We start from the raw sequence: 27,780 nt of genomic DNA, 5'->3' as shown, positions 1-27,780 counted from the left end.
ACAAAAAAAAATATTAGAGCTCACCATGCTATTTCTGTGTGTCCTACAGATTTAGAATTACCTTTCATGCCAGTTCAAGGCCAGAGAAAATAACATCTGTTTTCTGAAATATGGAACTTCTTTTTATACTGTTTATCATTCAGTTGTGTGTATTTCACACTTCTGCCAGTTTCATTGTGCATTTACAAATGCCCTGACTGCAGGGCCATGTTAATTCAGCTTTGCCCAAGTCATTTCCATAATAGATAAGAATAGGAAGGTGATGATTGCTGTTGGATAGCTGGTTTAGAGACCTAGCTCCCTCCAGAAACATTCTTTTGAGGAATGCTGCTGCAACCATTCCAGACAAAACAGATAAAAGAAAATTTGGTTTTCTGTGACAAAAGAGTGATGATCGCATACATCCATTGAAGGCTGAACACACTGTATTTCATCAGTTGATGGTTATTCCCGGAACATGCAATTAAAATGCAGCTGTTCATTAGGAAAATACTACCCTATTCTTGCATAAGGTGTGTCATGAGCAAATAAAGGGGTCATTTTTGGTCCAAAGAGTCTGTGAATAAATGCTAGGCAGGAGATTTCATATACAATTTGATAATCTGCAATAGAGGCAAGACTTGAAGAAAGAGCAACAATAAGCTTTTGAAAATTGAAAACATGACTTGGAGAAAGTCTTCGAAATCACTTTCAATAGTCAAAAAAATCAATACTAGCAATACTTACACTGACTTTAGTTAGTTAATGCATCAAAATTTCTAGGAATTTTTCTTCCCCAAAACAAATACCAACCCAAAAAGATATGAGGTCTCAAAATCAACTATGTATTCCACATTAAAAAATTCCCAGGGAAGACGTCAGGGACAGATTCTCACTTTCATGCAGACTGTTGTTATTGCTGTAGTAGGTCAGAAGTCTTCCAAACTGCCAGTTATACTCACCCCTTGTTTAAGGACAGTTTTCATTATTGCAATATGAAAAAGACCTTTGTGCAAATATAGAGCAACTATATGGTACAGGTGCTGATCTGGTTGTTACCTAAAATGAGAAAAGGAAAGCGCTTGCTGTTATGCTTTTTATTGATCTCCTTATTCACCAGATTCCTCTAAGCATTTGGACCTGGGGAGAGCAGCTCCATGTTTTCAGTCTGCAAACTCTCAGAGGCTGCTATACAATCAAAATTTCACGCAACCTGGTCGTGCAGGATTCCCTGTCCATGGGACAAAAGTGACTGTTCTCCTAAGACCTGTGAATTTATCCACGAGTAAGTCCTTTCCACACTGGGATCTTTCACTGAGGTGGCAGGTGTGTTTTTGTGGCTCTTCCTCAAAACTTGTTTTTAATCTGTAATTTAAATATGCATTGGTAAAAATTGCTGGAGTTGCATTCTACTTAGAGAAAAGGAAGGTTGTTTTCTCATTTTCAGTTGCACAAGGAACAATTGTTGGAAATGTAGTTACTGAAGAGAGGTAAGACTCAAAAAATTAATACAATTGAAAGTGGTATGTTTTATTTACCACAGGAAAATGGTACTCATTCTTGGTCATTAAGAAATAAGGCCAGTGTGTTCATTAACTTAGAGAAAGGTCTTGTCCAAAGATTATACCAATGAATTAAAGCAATATGATCCCTCCAATGTGGTTTTAATTGCACAGGCACCAATGGAATGAAGGTGATTCTTACCTCTAGGGCATAATCTACCTTTATTCCAGTAACTGCATCTAAGGTATGACTAAGCATTACTGTATAATTTTAATAAAAAATAACAAGTCAGACTAATCCATCCATACATCTAAAAAATTACATGCACTCTTGCTTTCAGTTCATTCCCTGTCAAATATCAATATATAGAACAGATGCTTTAATTTTTATGATATATAACCCATGCTTATTCAGACATTATCTCCTCAGAGACATAGCTTGCCGAGGTCATCTTACATGTGTAAATTCCTAAATCAGAGGCCTTATTATGAATTATTAAAACTAAGAGAAAAAACTGCACTTGATTCGTTTTTTATTATTATCCTCTAATGTGCATCATATTTATCACCAGACCAGGGAGAATATATGAAAATGTATGCTCTTCATCTCTGAAAACATGCTTTTCCAACTCAGTTCCAAATCAAAACAGATAACATATAATGTCCATTCAATAAATCAAAAAACGATTAGCTAATGTGAGGAAATAACACCTCATACATAATAGCAGCCCAAAATGCCAGTGGCTGTAGTCCTTAGATGCTATTATACCTTACTAAGCTGGTGCATGGTTGCAAAACTTGGCTGATGGCTCGGAGGTGACCTACTGACAAATAAGACTTTATGTAATGGTATTTATCCTAAATGTTGCATGTAACATACATTTGCCATCAAGAAGTATATGGGAAGCAGCTACTCTCAAGCTTTGAAACATCCTGCAGACCAGCTTCACTGCTTCTTCCTTTCATTAAGGTTTTTCAAGGTGGTGCCCTGGTTCCTATCTGAACTTCTCCATGGGCTATGGCATAAGCAAGAAGGATCATGTTGACACAAATAAAAAACTTCTCCATTTAAGACATTTAAAAAATGTTCATCTGAAAATCCACAAAGACATCCATCCATCCATCCGTCCATCCGTCCATCCGTCCATCCATCCGTCCATCCATCCGTCCATCCATCCATCCATTCATCCATCCATCCATCCATCCATCCATCAGGGCCACAGTTATTTTGAATCAATCAGCTTTAACTCAACCACATGAGTCAAGAATATTTTTTACAGTATTAAGTTCACAACCTGAAACTACAGGATAGAAGTAAAACCACAGGATAAACTAATTGTACCAATCATTCTGCTATACCTAGGAAAAGACAGTATTATAGAGGGAGATTTAGAACTCCTCCATGAAACTTGGGTACTTAACATTTCAAATCTGAACAGCATTTTAGGGAACAGAACATACACAGGAAGGTTAAACTTTCATTTAGTTAAAAAATATCCCACTAGTTTCCCCTTAGAACTACCATATAACCATTCATTTCTACACAGTACATTTGTCCAGTGAGGGAAGAAGCCACCAGGGCTAATGTTCTAAAATTTGCAGCATCTAAAGCAATGCTCTTAAAGTCATGTTTAGAGAGAAGAGATTATTCAATACCCTCTCATATTCTGTGATTATCACAGCTCACACATTACCATTAAAACATTTGTAGGCATCAAAACAAAAATGTTCTGACTTTAGAAACTGACAGCCACCTGCATCATACATTGACTTCAGTTTATTTCACAGGCACTCATTTCAAATAGACACTTTCTTCAGGTGTACCCAACTTCAGTCAGCCAGAGCGCCTTCACTTTTGAGTGCTCTTTAAAAGACAAATGTTGAAAAGGCATGTTCCTTCCGCCTTTGCAGTGAATGGATTCTTTGAGGAAATGGGAGTATTAACTGTGATACAGCTACCCTTTTTTTCAAATTCTTTCAGAAAGAGATCACTGCTTCTGGGACCCACGGGCCCACATATTATTCACAGACCACACACTGGGAGGAGATGCATTGACCTCAGGTCTGTTACATCACCATTAGTGTTACTCCACCCAGGATCTGAATAGTTCATTTGGATGAAGTTTCAGAAGTTATCAAGAGCAGCCTGCATAATAAGCCACAAACGTGGGCTGATTCAGTTTTGAAAGTCTAAACAGTGCTCAAAGAGTTGAAGAGGCCAATTTTTCCCTAGTTTTTGGTGGGTTTTTTTTAAGTTCATATTACAAATTCCCTATTTTATTGCTTGGTCGCAAGGAAATGAGACAAAATTTTCATCTATACTCATTTATCTCATCTGTCATTTAGAGGAATCATACAAAAATCCCTTCTGGATGACATGGTCTCCTGAATTCTACAAGCTGGACGTGAGGCTCTGCCTTACATGAGCAAAGAGCACAGTCTCTAGAGCCAGACCACAGGGTTCTCCTACTTCTTTTGTACAGCTGAAGCAACACAAAGCAAGTGAGAAATTACTAAGGATTCCTTCCCTTGACACAGGGGATCCTTTGGGTGGATGGATGACAGGGTAACCCACTTTACACAACAAATGCATGTCCTTCCCTGAAGGGGGCCTGTCAGGGGCTGTAAGCAACTCCATGGATTGGGAGCAGACATGATAATGTAAAAAGGTTTTGAGCAGCAGAATGAAGGACTGCAGCCCAGCCTTGAATGTGTGCTAAATTAGACTTTTAAAAGCCAGAATCTTATTAAGATTGAGGGAACAGAAAGAGGTCTGGCTTCCATGTCTTTCCCTCTTCAGACGTACTGAGCATAAACCCAGCAAGGCTGAGAAACGTGCTTTGTTTTTTCATTTCTCAGTCCACGTATCCTTTCATGTGCCCATACGACAAAGGGTGGAAGTAACAGAGAGGGTTAATGGCTTCACTACAGTTCACTGGTGTTAAAGCCGGGGCAGATGTGGGCTTTAATTAGAAAGCAGCTGCACATACATAAACCACAGCAATTTTAATCCAGAGTGTGACAGTGTGAATACAAACCTCTTGCAAAAGCACATACCTTTAATCTGCATTTGCCTGTGTTTTTAGGGGGAAGGGGTTTCAGCAGAATTCTATCCAGGAGCTCATAGGCGATAGAAGGAAAAAGTACATATATGTCTAAAAATCAGAAAAGGGCACTAAGAATGTAAACAGAAAAGAATAAAAATAACCACATAGATCAAGTTACTCAACAGCAAAACAGAACAGTAAAGTTTTCCATTACCTTTCACAGAATAGAGCTCTCCCACTATGAGCAAGGCTCCAGCTGTTCTCTTGGCTTTCCCTTGGGCATTGATTATGCTGGACATCCTGTGAGCCCCCCCAAAACTGACAATTATATACAGAATATCCCAGCCCCTTAGGAATTCAGGTACCCAATTTGCTAGAAATACTGCAGAGGAAATCATGAACATCACATTTACTCTGTTAATTTTTACCATGGTCCACTGGGTAGAATGTGGAGGTTCCCTTGTCGGGAAGCAGATGAGTGCACAGGAAACAGTGCTGCCAGAAAAGCCAGGAGCTTCATACTCCTTACACATCTGCAGGCAGCAGCAAAACCCTTCAAGCTGCTCCCTGACAACCCTCCCAGCATAAAATGGGAGCATACTTAGGACCGGAAAGTCCACTAAGTCTGAAGTCCACAGGCTTGTTCATCCTATGTATAAGGATATGCCCGAGTACTCCAGAGAGAATAATTTTTTGGCACTTCTCCGTATCCACAGAGGAGTGTTCATGTCCTGCCTCATCATATGGGCTGCATATGCAGTACAAACGGGTGCAATGAACTTCGTATTGTCAGCTCCGCTCAGCTCTAAGATTCTAAATCTTTAATGGGATTTGAAGGTAGAGAAGAGGGTGGGTAAACTGGGAATTTATATATCTCAACTTATAGTCTAGTAAACCATCTCCCTTTCTGTCTTGAGTAATTGTCCATATGCAGTCTTACACTTCCGGGATACTTACTGTCCACTAACCTTCCCACTCCACCAATGTAGATTACTTGGATGAGAAGGCCCTGGTCTTCAAAAAGAAACAGAGAGATAGAGAACAGGACCATGCTATCAAGAATTACAGCAGCCCCAGAAGCTTTTGTAATAGCACATTGTCTAGTGTAAATAGAGAACCATGTGGAGGCTTTGCAAATTGCATGCCTTGTGAACAAGATGAGAGAAGTCAGCTCTCCCTAGTACTCCTGTAACACTTCTGACATACCTGATGCCCAGGCAAAGCACTGAGCATTCTTCCTATAACGTCAAAAGGCACAGACATCTTTAAAGATAGTTGTATTGGATTTGTATGGCAAAGTTTTGGTAGCAGGGGGGCTGAAGAGGTGACTTCTCTGAGAAGATGCCAGAAGCTTCCCCCACATCCGATAGAGCAAATGCCAGCCAGCTGCAAGACAGACTCGCCGCTGGCCAAGGCTGAGCCCATCAGTGACGGTGGTAGGCCCTCTGGGGTAACATAGTTAAGAAGGGGGGAAAAACTGCTGCGCAACAGCAGCCAGAGAGAGGAGTTAGAATATGAGAGGAACAACTCTGCAGACACCAAGGTCAGTGAAGAAGGAGGGGGAGGAGGTGCTCCAGGCACCAGAGCAGAGATTCCCCTGCAGCCTGTGATGAAGACCAGGATGAGGCAGGCAGTCCCCCTGCAACCCATGGAGGTCCACGGTGGAGCAGATATCCACCTGCAGCCCAAGGAGGACCCCATGCTGGTGCAGGGAGGCTGTGACCCCGTGGAGAGCCTGCACTGGAGCAGGCTTCTGGCAGGACTTGTGATACTGTGGGGGACCCACACTGGAGCAGTCTGTTCCTGAAGGACTGCACCCTGTGGAAGGGACACACACTACAGCAGTTCATGAAGAACTGCAGCCCATGGGAAGGACACACATTGGAGAATTTCATGAAGGACTGTCTCCCATGGGAGGGACCCCACACTGGAGCAGGGGAAGAGCATGAGGAGGAAGGAGTGGCAGAGACAACGTGTGATGAACTGACCACAATCCCCATTCCCAATCCCTCTGCACTGCTTGGGAGGAGGTGGAGAAATCAGGAGTGAAGTTGAGCCCAGGAAAAAGGGAGGAGTAGGGGGAAGTTGTGTTTATGATTTGGATTTATTTCTCATTACCTGTCTCTGATTTGATTGGTAATGCATTAAATTAATTTCCGCAAGTCTGTTTTGCCCGTGATGGTAATTGTTGAGTGATTTCCCTGTCCTTATCTCAACCCACAAACCTTTCATCGTATTTTTCTCCCCCTGTCCCGTTGAGGAGGGGAGCAGTAGAGCAGCTTGGTGGGCACCTGGCACCCAGCCAAGGACAACCCACCACATCCTTTTTGGCACCTGATAGGGGGAAATGAACCACTCTGTCACTAGACAGTTACAGGTTTGGAACCTGCATCCCAGTCCACTGAGAGTCCTCTGGGCCCTGCAGCAAACCCTTGCTACCAAAGCCTTGCCGTGCAAACCTAATACAATAGTAGAGCCAAACAGGAATGTCCCACAGGAATAGGCACTCAGCTATGACAAAGCTCATCACTTTTTCCCCATTGAAAAATCATGGTGGGAATTCAACACTGAAAGGACAAGATGCTAGCAGAGCTGAAAAATCTCTGGTCTTCCATACATTTCCATGGTTGAGTGTATGAGTGTGCACAGGGTGAATGTGCACAAGAACAATCAATCAAAAAAAAAAAAAAGATGTAGGGTGAAATCTCGTATGGGATCTACATAACGTAACTGCCTTATTTCTAAAGCCATATTGGAGTCCATGACTGGAGTAACCCTAGTATACATACACAGAGAGAGCATGATCTTCAGTTGAGAGAGCAGTCCAGGGTCTTGGATTCTGTTTAAAAGCCACCAGTGATTCACTGCCAAAGCACAGATCACTGCTGGCCTGGTTCAGTGGGGAAGCCACTCAGGCACTGAAGCTGGCTGGGTAACCTAGATGCCAAAGCAACAACATGGGATATGAAACAGAGGGGCAAGAGAGGAAATAACTAGTAATAACTTTAATATTATGTTTTTTTCATTTTTCAGCTCTAATAAAGTGCCTATATCCATATGCAGGCACACTAACGAGGGGCCTGATTTCCAGAACAATTAAGTCTCCAGCAGTTTCTGTGGAAACTGCTATAAAGAAATCCAGCATCTTACAAGGGACTAAATATGCATTTGAATAGCTAAAGCTAGGCCACTCTTCTTAACAATGACATCTTGATATTTTGGTTTACGTATCATAACAGCTGGGGATGGTACAAGGCTGATAAGCAAACTGAAGTGGGATTACAACATGCAGCCAGTCTTAATTGCATAAGCAAAAGCCAAGGTTGGTAACCTTTTATGTGGAGACTGTGCAGACTGAATATTAAAGGAGAAAAACTCCAGAAAAAACTGAGAGATTTTCTTCACTGCAGCCAGTTGGGGAGGGGGAAGCAGAAGAAAATAAACATTCTAAGAAATTAAAAAAGGGGGAAAGAAAACAGTAGGTTAAACATTCCTTTGATAGACTGATAGGCTGAAATAATTCAGAATGAGAGCATTTTTAAATTCCTGACAAACACTTGGACCTGCTAGTTTAAAATTTTGTCCTGTGTCCTCATAACTGATGCAAGGCAAAGTGCCGGAATTATGGGGATTATTCCCCCAGAAGGCTGTAACATGTAAACCCCAGGCCAGGACATCAAATGGTTCTACTCTCTGACATCTTCCTTTAGGGACAGATTCAAAGAAATAAAAGACACTTACAAAGATTATTTACAATTATCAGAGTGACAGTTTGGCAAAGGAAGAGAATGAGAGACTCCCCCCCGCAATGTTTACATTAAGCCATAGAAGCATTGTGGATCTATCGTTTTATCACAGCCTTCAAGGCAAATTCTATACACAATTATCACAGAGTAAATCTGGAGTAAGGGTGTGGATTTAATGGATTTGGAATTCTTGATGATTATTGTTTCTGAGATTAACATTGAGCAGAAATCAACCTTCAGGTTGAGCAGAAACCAATCCTCCATAAAGGTAAATGAATCTGTAAATACTGATCACCTACATAATCCTTAACTGGACCACTGCTTAATGAAGGTTGTGATTCACCTTCCGTTTCATTTGTGAATACGTACCACATTTCCTTCAGTCCCCAAACATCCCAGTGATGGCTGCTGGCATTTATGTTCACAGAAAAGTAACTAGTAAAGTATTTAATATATTGCAGCTTCTTCAATTCAACCTAACAGCAGGAAATAGCCATTTTGTGTATCAGTGCTTCAGGGACCAATTGCCAGCACCTGGTACAACACTGGTAGACCTCAGAAGCAGTGCAGGAATTACTGGCATAGAGTGAATAATTTGTGAGTGAATTGCACTACCTCCAAATGAACTCTTTTTACCCCAATCTTCAGCTATAAAATAATGTGCTGCAGCCATTTCCTAACATTCATATGCTGCAGCTACTTTTTCATGTATCTTCTTTTGTACAAAGCGCATTGAAGTGGGGAGTGATGGGAAGGTCAGATTGGTTTTGTAAAAGTCCAAAAGCTCTTTCTGCAGCACAGTTATTAGGAGGACTGTGAGAAGGCCCAGTGGCAATGATATATAGATAAACATCTGCATTCCTTACATACCACAATCATTTTTGCTTCAAGTAGAACTTCACACTTCCAATGCTAAGCAGATTGTCTATGTGTCAATTAGACACCCAATTCTCTCTCCCCATTTGGTGTCAGGTATCCATTTGATAATTTGCTTTTCCATTACGAAGAGCCATGACTGACGTGGTGATCCTTTCTTCAGATTTGTCAAAGCTCTCTTGCACTCTGAGCAAACACTTGGTCCCCTTACAATACTGTATTAGCTGACTCTTTAGTCAAAAAGTATTCCACTACCTTAGAGTTGCATTGCAGATCCCCAACTATTTTATGCACTGCCTACTTAAAAAATAAATAGAGATTGAATTACATTCCTGAGCCCAGGATCCTCTTGCACTATACAAATGTAAGTATTTAATTTGGCTTTCCCTGTTTATGTTAGTTTGTTTTAGTTGCTCTGTGTCTTACTCAACCACAAGAATGCAGCATAGTTGGACTTATTCAGTACTGTGTGTCTTTGGCTGCTTTCTGCTTCCCAGCAGCAACAAAGAAAAAAAAAAGTTTTTTAAAAGAAGGTCTAAAAGTGTTTTTTGTTCTTTAGTTGTGAAACTAAAAACTAGACAAACAACCAAAAGAAATGTCATACCGAGAGCCTGCAAATAAAGGCATAGAGTTAAAAAATGAACTGATTGTATCACTGGTGAAAGGAAGCAGGTCGCCAGCCTGTAGTGACTGAAGTCTGCTGCTCACCCCTTGGAGAAACATGTTGGAGATTAGAACTGTGTGGTACCCCCTCCAGAACTCTTTTGCCAGCTTAAGTTGGTTTACAGCAGGTACAGGGAGAAGAGGAAGAAACCACACAATAGACAGTGATGGGATGACCTTCCCTGGGAAAGTTTATTCTAGCCTGTGAGAACTGGGAGGTACCAGAAACCTGTTTCAGCTCCCACTGTAGGGAACAGAAGGACTGCTGTTGGCTATAGAAGGAGCTGCCGCAGGTCACAGGAGAGGCTCAGGTGGGTGTCTCAGCACCACAGCGCCTCAGGGCCAAGCAGCAGGACTGACAATCCCAGTCCCCATGGCTCTTTCCCTGACACTGTCCATATTGGATGTCAGTAGATTCTAATTCTGGTGGGGTTGCAAAAAGCTAGCAAATGAAAGCCTGAGATAAAACCCTACTTATTTACACTGGTGTGTGATAAGGTTTCATATGCTCGGTCAGTAGGAACACCATCCTGAGAGGCTGGAGCTTGGCACCTAGCCTGAAGAGTGGCTTTCGCTGGTTGTAAGGGTTTATTCCATGGAGCTTCTTGCACAGTTAGACAGACTAGTGATTTAGGCAGACTACCCTCAGCGTATTGGGAAATGGTGACCATACACAAAAGCAAGACCTTCAACTTAGTAGCTCAAACAAATAAACTGTCAAAGGTTGAACGCTTCCTGAACTTTTTTTGACTTTCCATCCATCCCATCATTTCATTAAATACAGATTAATTTCTTAATATAGATTTTTTAAAACAAAGAGTTTTCAATTTACAAGCTGTATTTCTATTAACAGACATTACTGACAAAACACAAGAGGCCAGTAGGAGCATATTTGTTGCTGGTGTAAGCCAGTTCACCCCATTTTTTTCTAACCGTGCTACTCTATTTTGCACTTCTTTAGAAGCTGTCCTTGTTTTTGTAACTTAATTTAAAAGGGTTAAATACATCTTTTTTATCTGAGTGAAAGAAATTTGCATCAGCATCAATATCTACTAAGTCTAAATAATGACAGTCCTCACATTCAGAATGGATCTTCTGTCTCAGCTCTCCTCTGACGTATTTCTCCCTTCTGCACTCAGGAGTAAGAAGCAGGCTCAGGGGGGAATGAGAGCAATCAAGTAGGATAAGGGACCATCTTTCACTCTGCAGGAAAGAAATGCTACTTGAACAGGAAGCTCTAAGGGAAACAGGGAATTCGGCAGGCCATCAAGCAGCAGAGGAATTTAAAGAAATAACCCTGGCCTTATGGACTTTGAAGGACATCAGTGGAGCTTAAAAGTTGCAGGGACAGCATCTGGGACAATATGGAAGGAACTTTGTGACCGATGTTACTTTTGCTATCTTCCCTTAGATTCACACTAGTTTACAAGTACATACAGTTTCCCTAAAAAGACACAGAGTTTTCTCCTATGAAATGTGGTTTGTCTAGCAAAATAAACTCTGCATAAGCAATCACTCACATCCAGTTCCACATCGAGCATGCCGACAGCTTTTCAGTGCAAAGTGCACGGTCAGGGTCGGGGCTGGAATGTGAAGTCCAGCCCTCCCCAGACACAAGGAGCGTGCCTCAGAGTGAGCCTAGCTGAGCAAGGTTTGAGGCAGCCCTGTAGATGCTTTTGACTATTTCTATGAAATGTGTTAAATGAGCAACAACCAAAATAAAACTCCAGAAGAGGCTGAAAGCAGCAGTACCCAGAGCAACTATAGTCAAATATTCAGAAGTAGCTCCCAATTTGGAGACGTTCTTAGTTTTTAGATGCCCGATAAAGATGTCCCACCCAGAATCTCCAAATCAGTTCCCACATTATAAAAGACTGATCTTCTGATGCTGACTTCTATGCCACAAAAAGCTCTATCTAGCCTATAAAACTCAATAATTTTACTGAAACTGCAGGAATTTCAGATCTTTACATTTTATAATTGTTTATAATTGAAAATTGGGTTGTACAAGTATTTGAAATGAAAATTTATTGCAAGTATTGTTCTAGTGCTTGGTTGTTTATGAGCACTGTGAACAAAACTGATTCTATACTCAGTTTTAAAATGCATGTACAGCAAGCTCTGTATTAACAAAATAAGGAATAGCCAAAGAGGAACAACATAAAGCAGAGGCACGCCCTTCTGAGACAGAATGCAAAGCAACACGCATTAGTAAGAAATAAACAATTCCTCACAAATTTTATACCTCACTGTTCCCTGTTTCAGGGGCAATACATAAATATTTTGCAGGTGCCATCTACTGGGGAGTAGTAAGATTAATTAATTGTACACGATTTTCATGTAGTAAATAAAATAAATTGGGAAACTATTCCTCAAATCTCATAATTTCTTTACTTATATTAGCTGTTGCAAGAAGAAAAGTGACCAAGGCAACTGTTTCTTAAGCATTTATGATGAGCCAAAAAAAACTAGGGGAAATATAGACACATGAATATTAACATGACTGAGACTGCAATCAAAGTAGAAATAGGTTTTTTAATTAAACCCTGATCATAAAACTGAGAAACCACTGTTATCCTTGAGAAGTACCACATTTAAACTCAGAGTGACTAGATGCTTAAAGACCTTAAGATGTTGTACTCCCATTGTTTAGACAATGCTGCCCTCTAGCAACTGAAAACCAGTGCACAAGATTCATTAGTTTTCGTCAGAACACAGGTTGTCTTTTCCTTTCAAAATGCGTTTGCTGTTTGCCACATCTGTGCTTTAAACTGCATTTTAAAGCTCTTATTTGGTAAATTTTCTACACTGGTTGCATTTCTCCTGGCTAAAGAGAAACAAGAAAATTGGCTACTTATTTGCAATGGTGAAAGTTAAACATATTTGCAGACAGGTGCTGCCTTATAAAGATATATATACCTGACTAGTCTTTGCTCCATTAGACTACCTGATTCCTTGATGTATTATCAGGGAATCTGGCTCCAGCCCTTTGCTTACTTAGTGCAAACTGCACTATAAGAAAAGCAGCCTGGTGCCAGCAAAGTCACAGTGGCTCTACATGCTTCCAAAGACCTAGGTAATACCTTGTCATTTTTTCTAGTGCTACATGTACAGGGCACATTCCAGTTCAAGGCTGGAACTGTAAAACCCAGCCACACTGGACCACACTCATGGGGTCTGCTTCTCCCACGCTTCTCCCCATAACTTGTGATCACTCTCTGCTGCTAATCCAATCCACCTGCGAATTAAGATGCCAATAAAATACATATTCATTGAAATTAAAATTAAATCAATAATTTTTAAGGGCAGTTATAATTTCATTTCTTTTTTGGCCTGGTAAAACACATTAAAATTCCCAAGTTCTGTGTTTTTATTCAGGCCTAGGCCAGCAAGGCATCAAAGCATGTGCTCATCTCTAAGGTACCCTGAACAGTACCACTGAAGTCAGTACGAGTTAAAGACTTTTCTGAATGTCTGCCCTAAACAGAAGTTAAGATTCTGATCTTTAATTGAGTTGAAAGCCACTGAAAAAGAGTTTCATTTAGAAAATCTTGTTCTAATTAAAACGAACCCAAACTGGCTCCAGATCTAAACTGTAGAGAAACATAATTAAATATTCTGATTAAATTCCTTCCATGATTACAAAAAATAAATAAACACAAGTTTTCTGTTAAAAAAACCCCATAGCCATCCCAGGGAAAGCACCAGAAATGCTGACAAAACAACAAAGGTGAGCTGGCAGCCACTGGGCTAAGGGAGGCTCTTCAGCTACCAAACTGTTCTTAGAAATGATGCAGAATTGGAAAGCCATAGCAAAGTAAAAGGTCAGGCATCAATAGAAACATACTTCAAAAGGCAAAGAAATTTGTATTTTACAGAGTATGCTCCCTAAGGACCTAGTGAAAGATCACTGCTGTCATGCGAATTCAGTTGAGCTGAGGAAGCATTGAGAGAAAGATATCAGTAAGATGCATTTGACTCCCTGCTGCTCTCCCTGCCATTACCCTAAGCTGAATTAGACTGCCACAGGCTATAGCACCCATAGGCTGGGCGACTCAAGGTGGCCATACTGACCCACGTGTCCTTCTTACCTTCTTTCTTTTCAATGTCTGTTGTAGTCAGCCCAAGTGGAGGGGTATGACTACCAGGTATAGCACATTTGCATTAGAAAATGTTATCTGTGTATTTAAGGGGGCTTTTGTATTGCCCAACTAGGACAGCAAACTTGATCATGAAATATCAAACATTAAATAAACATGTGAGGGGCAAAGATATGGTAGTATATCTGTCCTATATCTGCCCCTGAAATTTCATTTTACAGTAAACTGCTACTTTGCATATGCTAGGAACTTCATATTAAATAACCTTTTCCCCATAAATTTAAACCTTGGGAGGGGTTTATAAGTGACGCTAGTGAAAAACGTGGTGCAGTAGTGGAAAAATGTGTTACATGGAACAAATCAGTAGATTAAAACCTCCACCTCTATTTGTCCAAACAAATATTCTTTTCCATTAACCGTAACACAGGGACCCTGTACCACAGTCTTTGAGGCTGGTTATGTGGAACTGCTTTTAAATATTACTTTGGGGTTTCTCTTTTTTAATTAACCAATGGGACATTCTTAATATACCATCAAATTATTTCCCTTGCTTAATATTAATAACAACAGTTTTTGAAATGTTCAGCTTCTTGTCCACACCCAGTTTGCTGAAAGGTCAGAATTAGATCCACTAGGGATTCATACTGGATAATTTTTCAGTGTGCTATAACCAGTAATTGTCAAATAGCACATTTAAATCTTGGGTAGGATTCTACAGACCTTTTGGACACTACCAAATTTCCCCAGTTTCAAAACATACCACAAATCAGCTACAGACTGAAAAAAAAAAAGCACATTCTTGGGCTCTAGTCTGGATCCTGACATATTCTTCCTGTGCAGCTCCTGACTAGTCATTTAACTTCTCTACTCCGTTTCTTCTTTATTATAAAACTGATACCCTACCTCAAAGGACTGCTGTGATACTATTTTGCTATGCATACTTTCCCGGGATATTTAGATAGTCTGACTGCAGGCAGCAGAGATATAAAAAGTATGTTTAAACAAGAGGAACCTCTAAGCCATCTTAGAACAGAATCACTGCACTGGAGACAGATAATGATGATGAGAGAAGAGAAGAGCAACGTAGCAAATGCAATAGCAGATTTTCGCCACAGTCAACATATCAGACAGAATGACACTGATGGGCTTCAGGCTGCAGCTGACTTTTAATGGAACCTTCCCTGATTTGTACACTTCTGAGTAAAATCAAGTCCAACAAAAAAGCCTTAACTCTTTTCACAGAAGTCCATGCATTTAGAAACTGGGCTAATCACAACCATGAGATAAAGTATCTTTCCTTTTCATCATTGTGAAGCTCGTCTCAAGAAAGGATATACCAATCATCTAACTCAACTTGTACTGAAATGTGTAAGGTTAGAAAGAATTATTTGGATTTACAGCTCTACAATGGAGCAGAACCAGGACCATTTTGCTCACTATTTTCCCTAACATTCAGAATAAAACTTTTGTTAATAGAGTTGTTAGTATCCAGGAGTCAGTTGTTTTGGAGTATTCTGGTTTATACTACTGTATATATAAAACTGAACAAATATAGTAAGGGCAAATCAAATGCTTCATAGCATGTGAGTAATTGTGGGTTTGGTGCTTGTTAATAGCAATTTCTCACTATATTCTCTCACTTTGCTAAGGCAAACCTGCAATGCTCAGGCCAAGCAGATGCAGAATGTATCAAATTGGTACCTTAGGGCAAGGAACACAATGAGATGTTTCATTAAAAACTCAAGGAAGCAAACTGTATCCTCGACATACTCTGCTCCCAGACATTGCTGAGGCAATTGATAATTCTTTATGTCTCATGTGAGGATCACCAGAGAAAATGTCTGGAACTAGTCATTAATCAAACAAAGCATAGCACAGAGTTATAATTTTTGAAATGGTGCCAAAAGCAGTTGTGGAAATTTGCAAAGACAACTGATGAGAAATTCAGTGCCTAGAGGGAGGGGAGGGTTGTGGCTTTCCTCTGGTTTCATTTTTTTTTATTTTATTTTTCACTGATTGTGACAGAATCTTTATAGGGATCTCACAAAATCTTCCAGTCAGTCCTCTGCAGGGAAGAAAATAAATTTTACGAACAGTTTCTATTATACTGGCACCTTTCCTGCAGTAGGATGAGTGTTATCCATCCCAACAGCAGGTTTCCAACTAAAGAAGAAAACCAAAATACAGGGCAACAGTATGACTCTGGAATAGAGTAGGGTGGGATGAGCCACAGTCAGAATCCACTTGGCAAGTGAGATGGGGATTAAAAGTGAGTTTTAAACACAACAGAGAAAGTCTCAGACAGTAAGGCAGAAAGGCAAAAAATAGAGAGAAGAGAAAAAAGGAGAGAAGAGAAAAAATGAGAGAAGATCTTCTGGTAGATAACAGCAAGAGTCTACGCCCAGCCAGCCTTAGCTAGAATGGGAGAAATATATTGTAGCAAACCCATGTGAATCAGTTGTCAGGTACAGGAAGGGGCATTACTTTTCAGGTTCCTGTCATAAACCAAAATATTTTGCACATTTTTGCACACTGCCTAGATAAACAGTGCTAGCTATGGATCACTGTACTGAAACAAGGAAAAAGACAGTTGCAGTAATCAAGGCCATAAACCTGAGGCTGACCTATCCTATCAAGCCTGGACCCCTACTGTTGAAACAATTCAGCCGGACACAGTCTTCAAGGCACTAACGCTTATTCTTATGATATGCCCTGGGACACTAGTGATGCCTTCAAGAACATAACAGAAGGCAAAAAAATATCCACTTTAAAAATAACGGAAACTCAGAGTCTCACTGGCATTCCAACCAGAAGTTTATTTAGCATATAACACTGAGCAGCAGGTTATTCCAAGATGGAGCGAACCTTACATTTAGGCTTTTACATTGGCATTTTCCAAACTACTGTGTTGGATTGTCACTTAATATCAAAGCATCTAGGAACATATTACATGAAAGACATCACAGAAGAAGATTGATTTGATACCTTAAATGAAATGGGGAAAACCTTTTAAATGCCCTAAGGAACTCTCAATTGTTTTGATTCAATAGATCCAGTTTAACCCCACGTTGTTAAACTTTGGTAAAAATATTTTGGTGTTGATTTAGTGATAACATAGTAAAAACCATGAAAATTGCTCTGAATGCTGATATTTTTCAATTTTAAGTTAGGAAAAAGACTAAAATAAAATTTCAGCAAATAAAATCTCAATATTTATTCATTTTGCTTCTTCATTCCTGTCATGCAACTTTCCACATAATTTCATAAGAAAAAGAAATACATCACGTCAGACAGTTAAATTCACCTTGTCAGTGAAGAATTTGGATTATGCCGATAACTGTTTCGAACAACAATTTATGATTAAGCTCTACTCAGTACCTTACCTGCTTTAACAAAGAATTTATTGAAAATCCATGTATTCAACACAACTACTAAAATTTCACAAGGTACGAAATGACAGAAGATACCTGCCTTCGTGGGTACCTCAAACATAGGTGTTTGAGCTGAGCATTCTATTTCTAGCATTTCATGAAAGCATAATATATTATTTTATTCTCAAGGCCATTAATTACTTCACCATTAACAGACACTTCCCGCAGATCTTCTCCAAGTTTACTACTTTAATTAGGACCTCATCTAGCACCCTGTCTCAAAATGAGTTTTCCTATTGATTTCAACGGGACCAGGATTTCCTCAATGTTCCCTCATGTTATTAAAACAAGGATTTTCTCCAACCTACTAGCCAAGGTATTATATTAATTTAATGACTACCTTGTTTTGTTTTCAGAAAGCTCTCACACGAGTTTTGGTGGTTTTTTAATTGCAAGTTACTTCAGGTAATTCATCCTTAAAGTTTTCATACTGCAGTGTAAGACACTGTGCTCTTTCTCTTCCCACTGATCTCACCAGGGCTGGCATTTGAGGCCTTTTTTTCAAATCATGGTCACAGTTTTGGATAATGCAAAATGTCATTTTTGCACCAACTCTAGCATTGTCATTAAAAGACAATTATCTGTCAATCCACTGGAAATTTTTCTACTTCAGTGATTTGCATGTGGCAGACATAATTTTTAAGTTCATGCGCCAAAGTGGTCCCTGAACAAGAGACTGTCTAATAGGAAAAACAATTGGTGACATCCTTCCCCAGTGATGTGTGTAAAATATTCACCTGCTTCATCCAGTTCATTTTGCTCAACAAGTTTCTGTAACAGAATCCTCACGTACAGCCACACTAGTCTGGTGACTGGATTGCACTGGTAGAAACAGAAATTTGTTTCTCCAGATCAACGAACACTTATAGGCAAGGACTCTCTAACATTACTGGATGCTGAAATCCAAATCCTGATTGCATGCAGACACAACAGCAGCAGATGTATTGATCACACTAGGCTGTATAGGTTCACAGCTAAGTCAGTTTTGGGTACTTCTCCCCTTCTTTACAGAGAAATTAAAGACGAAAGCCAGCACTTAGCTTACGCTAAGCACTCGGGTGCTCAGGCAAAACTCAAGTCATATGATGAAATGACTGAATTGAAGAGCATTCAAATGTTTAGCTCTCGAGAGCCTGTTAAATAATTTAGAGGTATCATGATATAAAGCATCATACTTAGTGGAAGATGTACTTTCTCCACACATCTATTTGATAGGCATCGTAAGGATTAGTGTTTCACTATAAGAACCATGAACGTATGCTAGCGTCTTTGTTTCCATGCCAAACCACCCATCTGTTCTCTGCTCAGAATTCTGTCATGCTCTTTTCACTTTTGCCCTATGTTATATTTAAGTTAAAAAAAACCCTCAAAAATATGCATTATCTCATATATATAATTTATGATCTAGACTCTCAGTACTAATGAAATTCAACAAAGAGAGAATGGAACAAAGGGAGAATGGTTCAGAATACTAAGTTTCCAATTGTTCGAGATGAAGCACTGCTTTATTGTGTTGCATTAGCAACCTCTTTATAACAAGGAGAGACAAAAAGAGTGTTTGAATTAATGACCTCATTTGTGGGGAAAAAAATATCTCATTTTTTAATGCACAGTTCATCTGCTAACACACAGACACTAGCCTCTAATGATAGTCTTATGCTGATATATCGCTAGCAGCGTACCATACATGATGAATTACCCACTAGCTGTCATTGTTACTGGCTTTACGTTTTATTTACTTACAAAAAAGGTGCCTACCAAGTCTTTTGCATTATCACTTGCTGCTTCAAAGACAGGAGCAGAGGTTTGCATTAGGAGTTTTTAGGAGATTAGTAATCAGACTTCCGGAGCTCACCATGACATTTATGAGATAATATATACCAACACTAGATACTGCCTTTTGTCTGAGAGTAAATGCTTCAACATGAGTCATAATTACTTAGGCCATAATTTCTAATATTCTACATTTCAGAAATTAAATTACTTCAGAAAGTGCCTGCTGGGGTATAAATACAAATGAAATGACCAGCTTTCTTCAGGAATTGTCTATCCTTCTAGCTTCTAGAACAACACTTATGATCAGAACTTATGAGCTAGAACTGTAGATAGACCAAAAGACACAATAATGGGCCTTTTTCTCCACAGCACCTACAAAAGGGAAGGTCATAGCCAGGCATTCTCAGCTGCCTTTGTACATGTGCAACTTAACTGTCTTTATTTTCACAGGACAAATGTTTAGCTCCTTAGCCCCACAATACGTCACTGTGAGTGTGAAACTATAGCAACTATATATATTAAATATATTCACACACAGAGCATCTTCAAGATAAAATGCTCAAAGACACATATGTATATATATATAAAGAAGTATAGCTTCATTGTGTAAAGTGGACAGTCGTATCAGAATGATTAAGTGATCACACACCACTGTGGCTGAAGCACATTAAATATTTTGTTCTCCCTATCATGCCATTATTGTTTGGCGCATCTTAAAAAACTGATGTTAAAACAAAAGCACATTCTGAAGTAAGGGCAATATTCGGCTCTTTTCTCAGATGCACAATTGCTTTCCAAAGCAGCAGCTTCTCATAATCCAGTCCCATGTGGCTTAAATCTAACCCAGTTATAGTACTGAAGCTTTTTCCCTTTTCAGTGTCAGTACAAAGAAAACTGGGGACTAGCTCCTAGTCCATGCTCTGGCAGCTTTAATACTGTCCTAAATAGGTTACTGAGGATTACTTTTGGCACTACTTGGGAAACTTAACTGGTGTCAAGCCAATGTGCCCAGCTTTGTGCCAACTGCTTCTTGTTCTCTTCTAAATCAGGGAAGTAACATAAAAAACCGCAAGGGAGCAAGTTGAGGACTGGGGCTAAAGTATGCTACGCTCTAGTGAGCAAGGAATCCGTAGGGGACACTTATAGACCAGAACAACCTGGAGCAGTCCTTAAGCTACTGCAACGTGTTCTGGACACAGTATAGAGACACCAGCACCTCCTCCAAGGCTGTGCCAAATACTCTGGCAATTCTTCATATTTTGTCCATAAGTCAGTGTTTGCAGAAAATTTCATGAAGTGTTTTGTTACATTACGTTACGTTATGTTACGTTACGTTACATTACGTTACGTTACGTTATGTTACGTTACGTTATGTTATCCTTCCTTCCTTCCTTCCTCAAAAGTTTACCTGAAATCCTTTTCACTTTGTGGGACCACAAAGAGCTTAAGGGGGGTATTTAGCATATACCCGACACAAGACTGAGCTTTCCAGAAGTTAGAACTGCGCAGTTTTCAAGACTTCTGCAAAACATTAGCTTGCCTGACTGCTTTGAAGTTTAGGAAATAGGGCACTGCTATAAAATATTGTCACTACATCACAGATATTACAGTTGTAAAGAACTTTTTTTGGTCATATTTCCTCTTCCATCTGCTATTGCAGAACTTTCTTCCATGCTGAACTGTTAAGGGTTAACTGGCATTAGGTGGAGGAGGGGGAATCAGAGGTCAGCTCATGTTCTGATACCAGTGAACTCACAAGTTACTCCTTAAGCATGTGGTTTCATCCTAGGTTCTTCCTGCCAGCGATTTCTCACTTTAATCATACACCCACAGCAACCCAGATCTTTAAATTCAGCAATTCTTTCTCAGGTTTCAGCAAGTCATTGGCAGCCTGAGCTATTTTTGGGATATTTTCTCTACTGCAGATGCAGCTCAGGAAAACGCAGGGAGCATGCTAAAGACCTGCAGCTATTTGCCTTGTACAATTTGCTCATTTCTCTTTATTTCTCTGTTTTCCTGCACTGATCACTTAAAGGACAATCTCTCTTGCAAACAAAATCCCCGGAGCCTGATTAGAGGGACTGAAGGCTCCCAGACACGGATTGCCTGCCAGCCACAGCACGGTAAGGACATGGACACTTTTGGCTAGCCTTGCATTGCAGCTTTTTAGGCTTTGCTGAACGTTTATTTGTGTCCATCGCTTCCAAATCAACACTGCTGGCATGGCAGGCAGTCTCCAGCTCCTGGTCTCCATTTTCATTCCCTAAAATCCTCAGCACTTGTAAGTAACACATTTATACTCACCGTCTCTTTGTGTGTTCTAGAAATCAATGACTGACACTAATTTTGATCAGTTACAGGGGTTGGGTTTTTTTCCTTACCTTTTAGCATCTTTTGGAGATCTGTAATTTGTAATCCTGATTGAAACTGTGTATATTTCTTTTGCCTGATCCCTATTTTAGGTATATTGTTAGTCTTATTATTTAGCTCAGCAAATTATTCAAACCAGGGAATGGTTTTATGTATGGTAGATGGAAACATTATAAAAAAGACCTGCTACTGCTGATTTACAGTTATTTACGTAGCTTTCTTGTCTTGTGTACCAGCTCTGCTATAATACCTTTAAGCTGCCACATAGCAGTACACTAACACTACAAAGACATATACAGCATAAAACCAATGCAGCAGACTGAGCTGTACTAAAAAAGAATAGGTTTTATCATGCAGTTCTTTTTATATATGCTCACAGAAATGCACCAAGTAAGCTCTGCAAGAATGATGCAGATTCCAATTTTATAGGACATACTATTTTATTGAAATACTTGTAAAAATAGTTTACCATCCTCAGGGACATTTTACTTATACATACTACTGCACGAAGATGAACACAGTTCATGTCTAATGAATATACAAACCAAATTCTGGGAATCTCTGGTGGCAGAGACTGGAAAAGGGATTCTTCTTTCCTGTACTTCAGGCTTTTTAGAAAAACTGGAATTGCTTTATGCTTTATCCTTTCATGTTCAGTAATATGATGATTGCAAACAGAGAATTCCCCGGAGGACTTAATGTACATCATCCAAATATTTGACTGCAACTCAGTGTTTGTTGTCCTATTAGGAGAAGTTTTAGAAAGCCCAACTGTGCACTAGAGGTAGGGAGGCCCTCAAATAGAATAAGCAATCAAAAGCTACCTGTGTCTACTGCTGGAACAGACAAAAGCATACTGTACAATTGTAGCCCCATAATACTTCCTATCAAAATGCTTAGATATTATACTCCGTATCAGAAACAAAAGTTAGAGGAGCCTTTGAAACAATATTTTAGGAACTTATTCAAACCTCACCTTTCACCTCTTCAGTATGGGAGAATTTTTTGTTCATTTTCTAGCTTGCAAGTGTTTCTTCAGTGATTTATAAAACCAATTGGAGGGATGGAGAAAATGCTGTATGTGCACGTGAGTGAACTGAAAGTCTTTAAGGCTTAATTTTCAATATGGGGAAAGTTCTGATGTTGATATGTAATGAATTTTTTTAAAAGAGCCATCCAGAATATAATGACTTACAACTCAGAACACTAGAAGCAAAAAGTGAAAACTGAAACTGGTATCAATAGATTGAGGATCAGGCTCTGAAAGAAGTATTTTTGCTTCTGAAAGCCTCTCATCAATTTTGAGACAATTTCTATGGTACCGTCTACGTCACTTCTGAACATAAGACTGATCTCTGAGCCTGGCTCTCTCCTCCCACTGGTTAATTTCTGCCTCAGTTTCACTGAAGTCACTGATACTAAAGTAGCTTAATGAGAAATATGAATCAGTCCTTTAGTCCTTAGCTCCATTTTATACTCAATCCCAAATGTTAGCACTCAGCTTGCTGGAAATCTTAAGACTCGACACATTTCCCAGAGTCCACGGCAAGAAAGGAATTATTATAGCTGGATGTGTTTTGCTAAAAGTTAGAAAAGCATTAGATTGTTTACTGTTAACAGAGGAACTGGCACGTCATTAGACAAGTTACAAGGCATGCATATAAATCTAGATCCCATATTTCCCCCTCTCAAAAAAAAGTTACCATCAGCACAAACAGAAGTTGATTGAAGGAAGTTCTATCGACAGGACAGGTTTCTGCAGAATTCAGCGCTTTGGGGATTCAGGGAGATAAAACTCAATACAGTGATACACTTGTACAGAAAACCATTCAAGTGATGCTTGTTTGGACTCGTTTTAGAAAATGTCATACTAAATTGTGTCATTGATAAATATTATAATTTGAAAGACAATGTATATTATTTCACAATATGTGCAGAAAGGAAATAATCTGAATAACAAGAAAGCAGATGCCACCCAGGATATGTTAGGTTTTTGTTTTTAAAACAAACTGTTGCATACAGGAGCTCTCTGGAAGTTGAAAACCCCATCTGCATTAGAGAAGGAATATGGTCTCATGGGGATTAGCAACTCTCCAGACCTTCTCAACTGACGATATACTCATGCTATGTTAATATACTTTTTAGTGTGTGTGTGCATATACATTAAATCAGCCCCCCCCCCCCGCCGATACTAAAGATTGACTGACTCTATAAATGTACCAATTTATAATTCAGTAGCAGCTATGATGCCAGGCACTCCATAACTCATACTTGATGGTCCTTGCCTAGAGACAAGTATATACGAAGGGCTAATGGGTATCAATAAGGGCAATGGCTGAAGTGGAACCCAGGCTGACTTACAGTAGAAGTTGTTCTAGAGTCAGAACATGAGTCAAAAACACAGTTATTCCTTCACTTGAACAATCACAGAAGTGGGTCCCTCCAATTTTAACGACATCCTCAGACGCACACTAAAGTTACAGTAAGTTATTGTGTGTGAGCACAGCCATGGTAATTGGCCAGTTATATTCTCTTCACTTGAGTTTTTGTTTATTTAAGTTTACTTTCTTCAATTTTAGCTTAAAATTCATTTAAAAAGAGGTTTAATTGGTCTTGCACTACTCTGTAAATAGTTAGACTAGAAGCACCTATAGTCTCAATGGCTCCATTGACATGCAGTAACTTACTACACTGCAACAACCTGATCAGATGGCTGAGCCCTTCATTAAAATTGAAGGCAGTTTTATTTTTCCTGGCTGTCACTTTGCACCAGATTAATTCTATTAAGTCCAGTTGAGGGACTGTGTTGAAAGAGGAATCATCAACAAAAAGTGAATAGTACAAGAATTCTTCAAGGCCTGGGTCTGAATTTTAATAGTCTCATAGAGCTGGGCTCTGCAACAAAAAACTGACAAACTTTGCTGGCAACGTGTTGGGAGGTAGCATCAGTTTAGAGAACAGAGTAACAGAAATGAGAGGAAATGTAGTAGAAATATACGGCTCATTGGAGGCAGAATTAAGCAAACGAGGGAGCAGCCTATAGCGGCAAGCTGCAGATGTGTGTGAGGAGGCTTGGCTAGTCCGAGTAGCTCAGCTTTGTCTTCTCTAGCTGCTGACCCCTGTTAGCACCAGAAGTCCTCAGCCTTCTCCCAGGTGGCAGCAGAAGCATGAAGATGCTCTGATCCTCCCATCTCCATTTCTTCCGACATCATTCCAGAGCAGGGTTAGGCCTCGGCCTGCTTCTGGCTCTCACCTCAACCTCTGCCTCTGTCACTGATAACAGAGAAGCACAGGGAGACAGTAAGGGCTACCTGGGAAGGATGAGAGAGGGGCTACAGGGCCTGGACAGCAGGGTGGGAGTGACACAGGAATGGAGATGTAACAAGACATCCTGAGAGGAGTGTCGGAAGAGACAGGTAGACAGGTAAAGTGCAGCTCCTTCCACCCAACACTTCCCAATGTGATACAGCTGAGAAAAAGACAAATCCATTTTACAATATGCCACTAAAGATAATGACACTAGAGACAGTATAGCACTGATGGCATCCTTTAAGTATGGGTGAGTCTCTCTTTTGAATATTATATTGTTCTTGTCACTCACAATACAGAAAGATCAATATGTATCATAACAATGAGCCAGGAACGTGAGTGCTATTGGTAAAGATATCATCAGGGAAATTAATTATTTAAGATGTATTACAATGTTGGCCCAAAAACAAATAGATATAAATCAAGCACAGCAACTAGAATTGGGAGAATACACTGAAGCAGTGAGATGGGAGCAAGAATCTTTTTTTTATAATGGAGCATCATCAATTACCAGAAGCACTGTATCTTTTTGCAAGTTGCTGCAACACTATAACTGCTCCAGGACTGTTTTCTAGGTTACTGTGATACATTTTAATATAAGTGAGATAACAATCAGTTCCTGGATGTAATGCATGGATGGATAGGTGCTATAATTTACTTTAGCATATGTTGCTCCTTTTGACATCACTTGGATCTCTGCACAAAGACTAAGATAACATTGATGTGATAACATCAGCCTCTTTTAAGACACACAAATGAAAATAGCACTTTGAGTTAAAAAAGAATGAATGGAGCAAACTTGGTTCTTGTTGATATTCTGAAGAATCCAGGAAATCTGTTATGAGGCTGCACAGATTAGGGTATCTTGAATGTATTTAAAGTGAAAACAAGTACCAAAAAGTTATTTTCACGTTAAGATTTTTCCTCTTTTGCTCAAACGCCAAGTTGACCTCATAGTCCAACAGGCTGCCCTCACTGTGGAGGGAGGGGAAGACAGAGAGCGTGAGACCCTTACTTCCTTTTTCCGCAAAAGAAAATTAAATTGAATGCCACATGGATGAGAGACAGGGACTATAGTATAGATCTGAACTGATTTGTCTGTTTGACACCAAAGCAACAGACCTCAAGCACCAAGGCTAAAATTTTTGTCAAAAACATGTCAGAGTATCATAACTCAGTTTCCATGTAGGTTCTACAACTGCCATATAGATTACAGTATGTTTGACTTCTATACTTTGGAGGTCTTTTCACAGGCTGTGGCATCAATAAAGAGAAGGCTCTAGGTAGCCTTCAATAGCAATCAGCATTTCTGTTGCAGTTAACCTTTAGAAATGGATGGCTGTTCTTTTCAAATTAATTTTTTGCAAAATTTATGACTGAAATTCCATCTCTAATGGCATCAGCCACTGCAAATTCCATAATATTCAAGTATTTAAATTATCTTGAGATCATAAGGCAGTGAGCGTCACATCAGCAAAAGTTGCATCGCTTAATAACTTTCCTTAAAACTATTTGGGAAAACAAACCATTGTCATTAATGTTTCATGAATTTCAGTGATAATGCACTGTAGTCTGCAAGACAAACAGAAATAATCCCTGATACGATCTTTTGGCTTTCTGAACATTGGCTCCAGTTAATCACAGCTGCAACAGACTCCTTAACCTTCCCCATCAAATCTGCCAAACTTTCTTTAGTCAGCTCTAGTGAATATTTCTCTAATCTTCCTGATTCTTGATTGACTTTGGTTTTACTACACATAATGATCAGGCCAGCAATCATAAGAAGGAGAACAATTAGCAAAGGCATCTAAAAATGGTGCTCATTCTTGAAAATCCAAGCCCAAGTCACTAAGCCAAGCCACTGACAGATACTAATGACATACAGCAGATCCTAACTCCGACTTCATTATGCAATATCATTTCCTCTGCCACCTTCTGTTAGTAAATAAAGTCACTAACTTTATCTAAGCTACATAAAGTATACACACTCAAAGAATATAATAGATCGACGCAGCAATAGTCTACTAAATGTAAATACTCCTTTTAACAAGGACAATGAATGGAGGCAAAATTCGGCTCTCGTTAACACTGTCTCTCATTTATGCTGTGACTATGTCTTTCCTGATGCCAGACACAGTATTCAGCTATCAGTCCTCAAAAGCTGAAGGTATAAAAGGCTTGAAATGGATCATTTTTCTGTTTGCAAAGGGAAAACAAAAGGCCTCAGCTGGGAAAGAGGAAAGAGATTATTACCACTAAGTATGAGAAGGCCTTCAGATAAGATATTGATCTAGTCGTGTTTATGTCTAATAATTAGTTAGACGGAAACAAATGATATTTCAGCCTTGCAGACCATGCTGACACCACACAGCCCCCAAATTTAGTTCTTTCATGTAGTTTGTCTGTGCTGGTGTTATTAATAGACACACTAAAATGGGAACTTCACCCTGGCTCAGCTTTGACTCACTGAATGGCCTTGGGCATCACATAACCTCTGTCTCCAGTTCTCTATCTGCATAATGCATTTGTCTATCTAGTGACTTTACAGAGTCATGGGGCAAATAAATGAGCCACTTCACAGAATTTTTAGATTGCAATACACTGGCTTCCCTTATAATCCCTGTGCACTTTTACAATGTATTTCCTGAATTTTAACATAAACTTGCTTTTTTCATTAAGGCAACCAAACTGTTTAAACAGACAGAAAAACTATTTAAAACTTCCAAATTAAGCCTCCTAGGAATAAAAGAATGGAACTGTAGCCACATAACAAAGGTTGTAGTTTCACAGACCAAAATACCTTTATTTGGTGAAGTTTTTAAGAAAGCTCTTCACTGTTAATTTCTCACCTTGCAAAGAAATAACAGATAACGGGGTTAGTAAAATCTGCACTGCAAAGTATGGTGTGGGCACACCAGGTGGAAGAATCTGTCAATAAATCTCCATTATTAAACTGGCAGGGAAAAGAGCGATATTATTTT

The 27,780-nt window shown here is 39.5% G+C and overlaps 1 protein-coding gene and 1 long non-coding RNA gene across 3 annotated transcripts in view; one reads left to right on the top strand and one right to left on the bottom strand.

Annotated features, from left to right (window-relative positions):
* Positions 1–4,557: 4,557 nt before the first annotated feature.
* Positions 4,558–27,780, bottom strand: part of LOC134520785 (uncharacterized) — a 41,987-nt gene continuing 18,764 nt past the window's right edge. Inside the window, exon 3 of the long non-coding RNA XR_010072549.1 lies at positions 4,558–4,636. This is a non-coding gene — a long non-coding RNA (uncharacterized LOC134520785). The remainder of the gene's footprint in view (positions 4,637–27,780) is intronic.
* The window catches only part of AMMECR1 (AMMECR nuclear protein 1), a 109,605-nt gene continuing 102,896 nt past the window's right edge, over positions 21,072–27,780 (top strand). For both annotated transcript variants that reach the window (XM_063346592.1, XM_063346593.1), the window contains exon 1: positions 21,072–21,243. In XM_063346592.1, the coding sequence (XP_063202662.1) occupies positions 21,072–21,243 (172 nt within the window). The remainder of the gene's footprint in view (positions 21,244–27,780) is intronic.

The sequence above is a fragment of the Chroicocephalus ridibundus genome, chromosome 9 (genome assembly GCF_963924245.1).
Source record: "Chroicocephalus ridibundus chromosome 9, bChrRid1.1, whole genome shotgun sequence".
NCBI lineage: Eukaryota > Metazoa > Chordata > Aves > Charadriiformes > Laridae > Chroicocephalus > Chroicocephalus ridibundus.
Note: the sequence above shows the minus strand (reverse complement) of the source record. Positions and strands in the feature narration are given on the sequence as shown.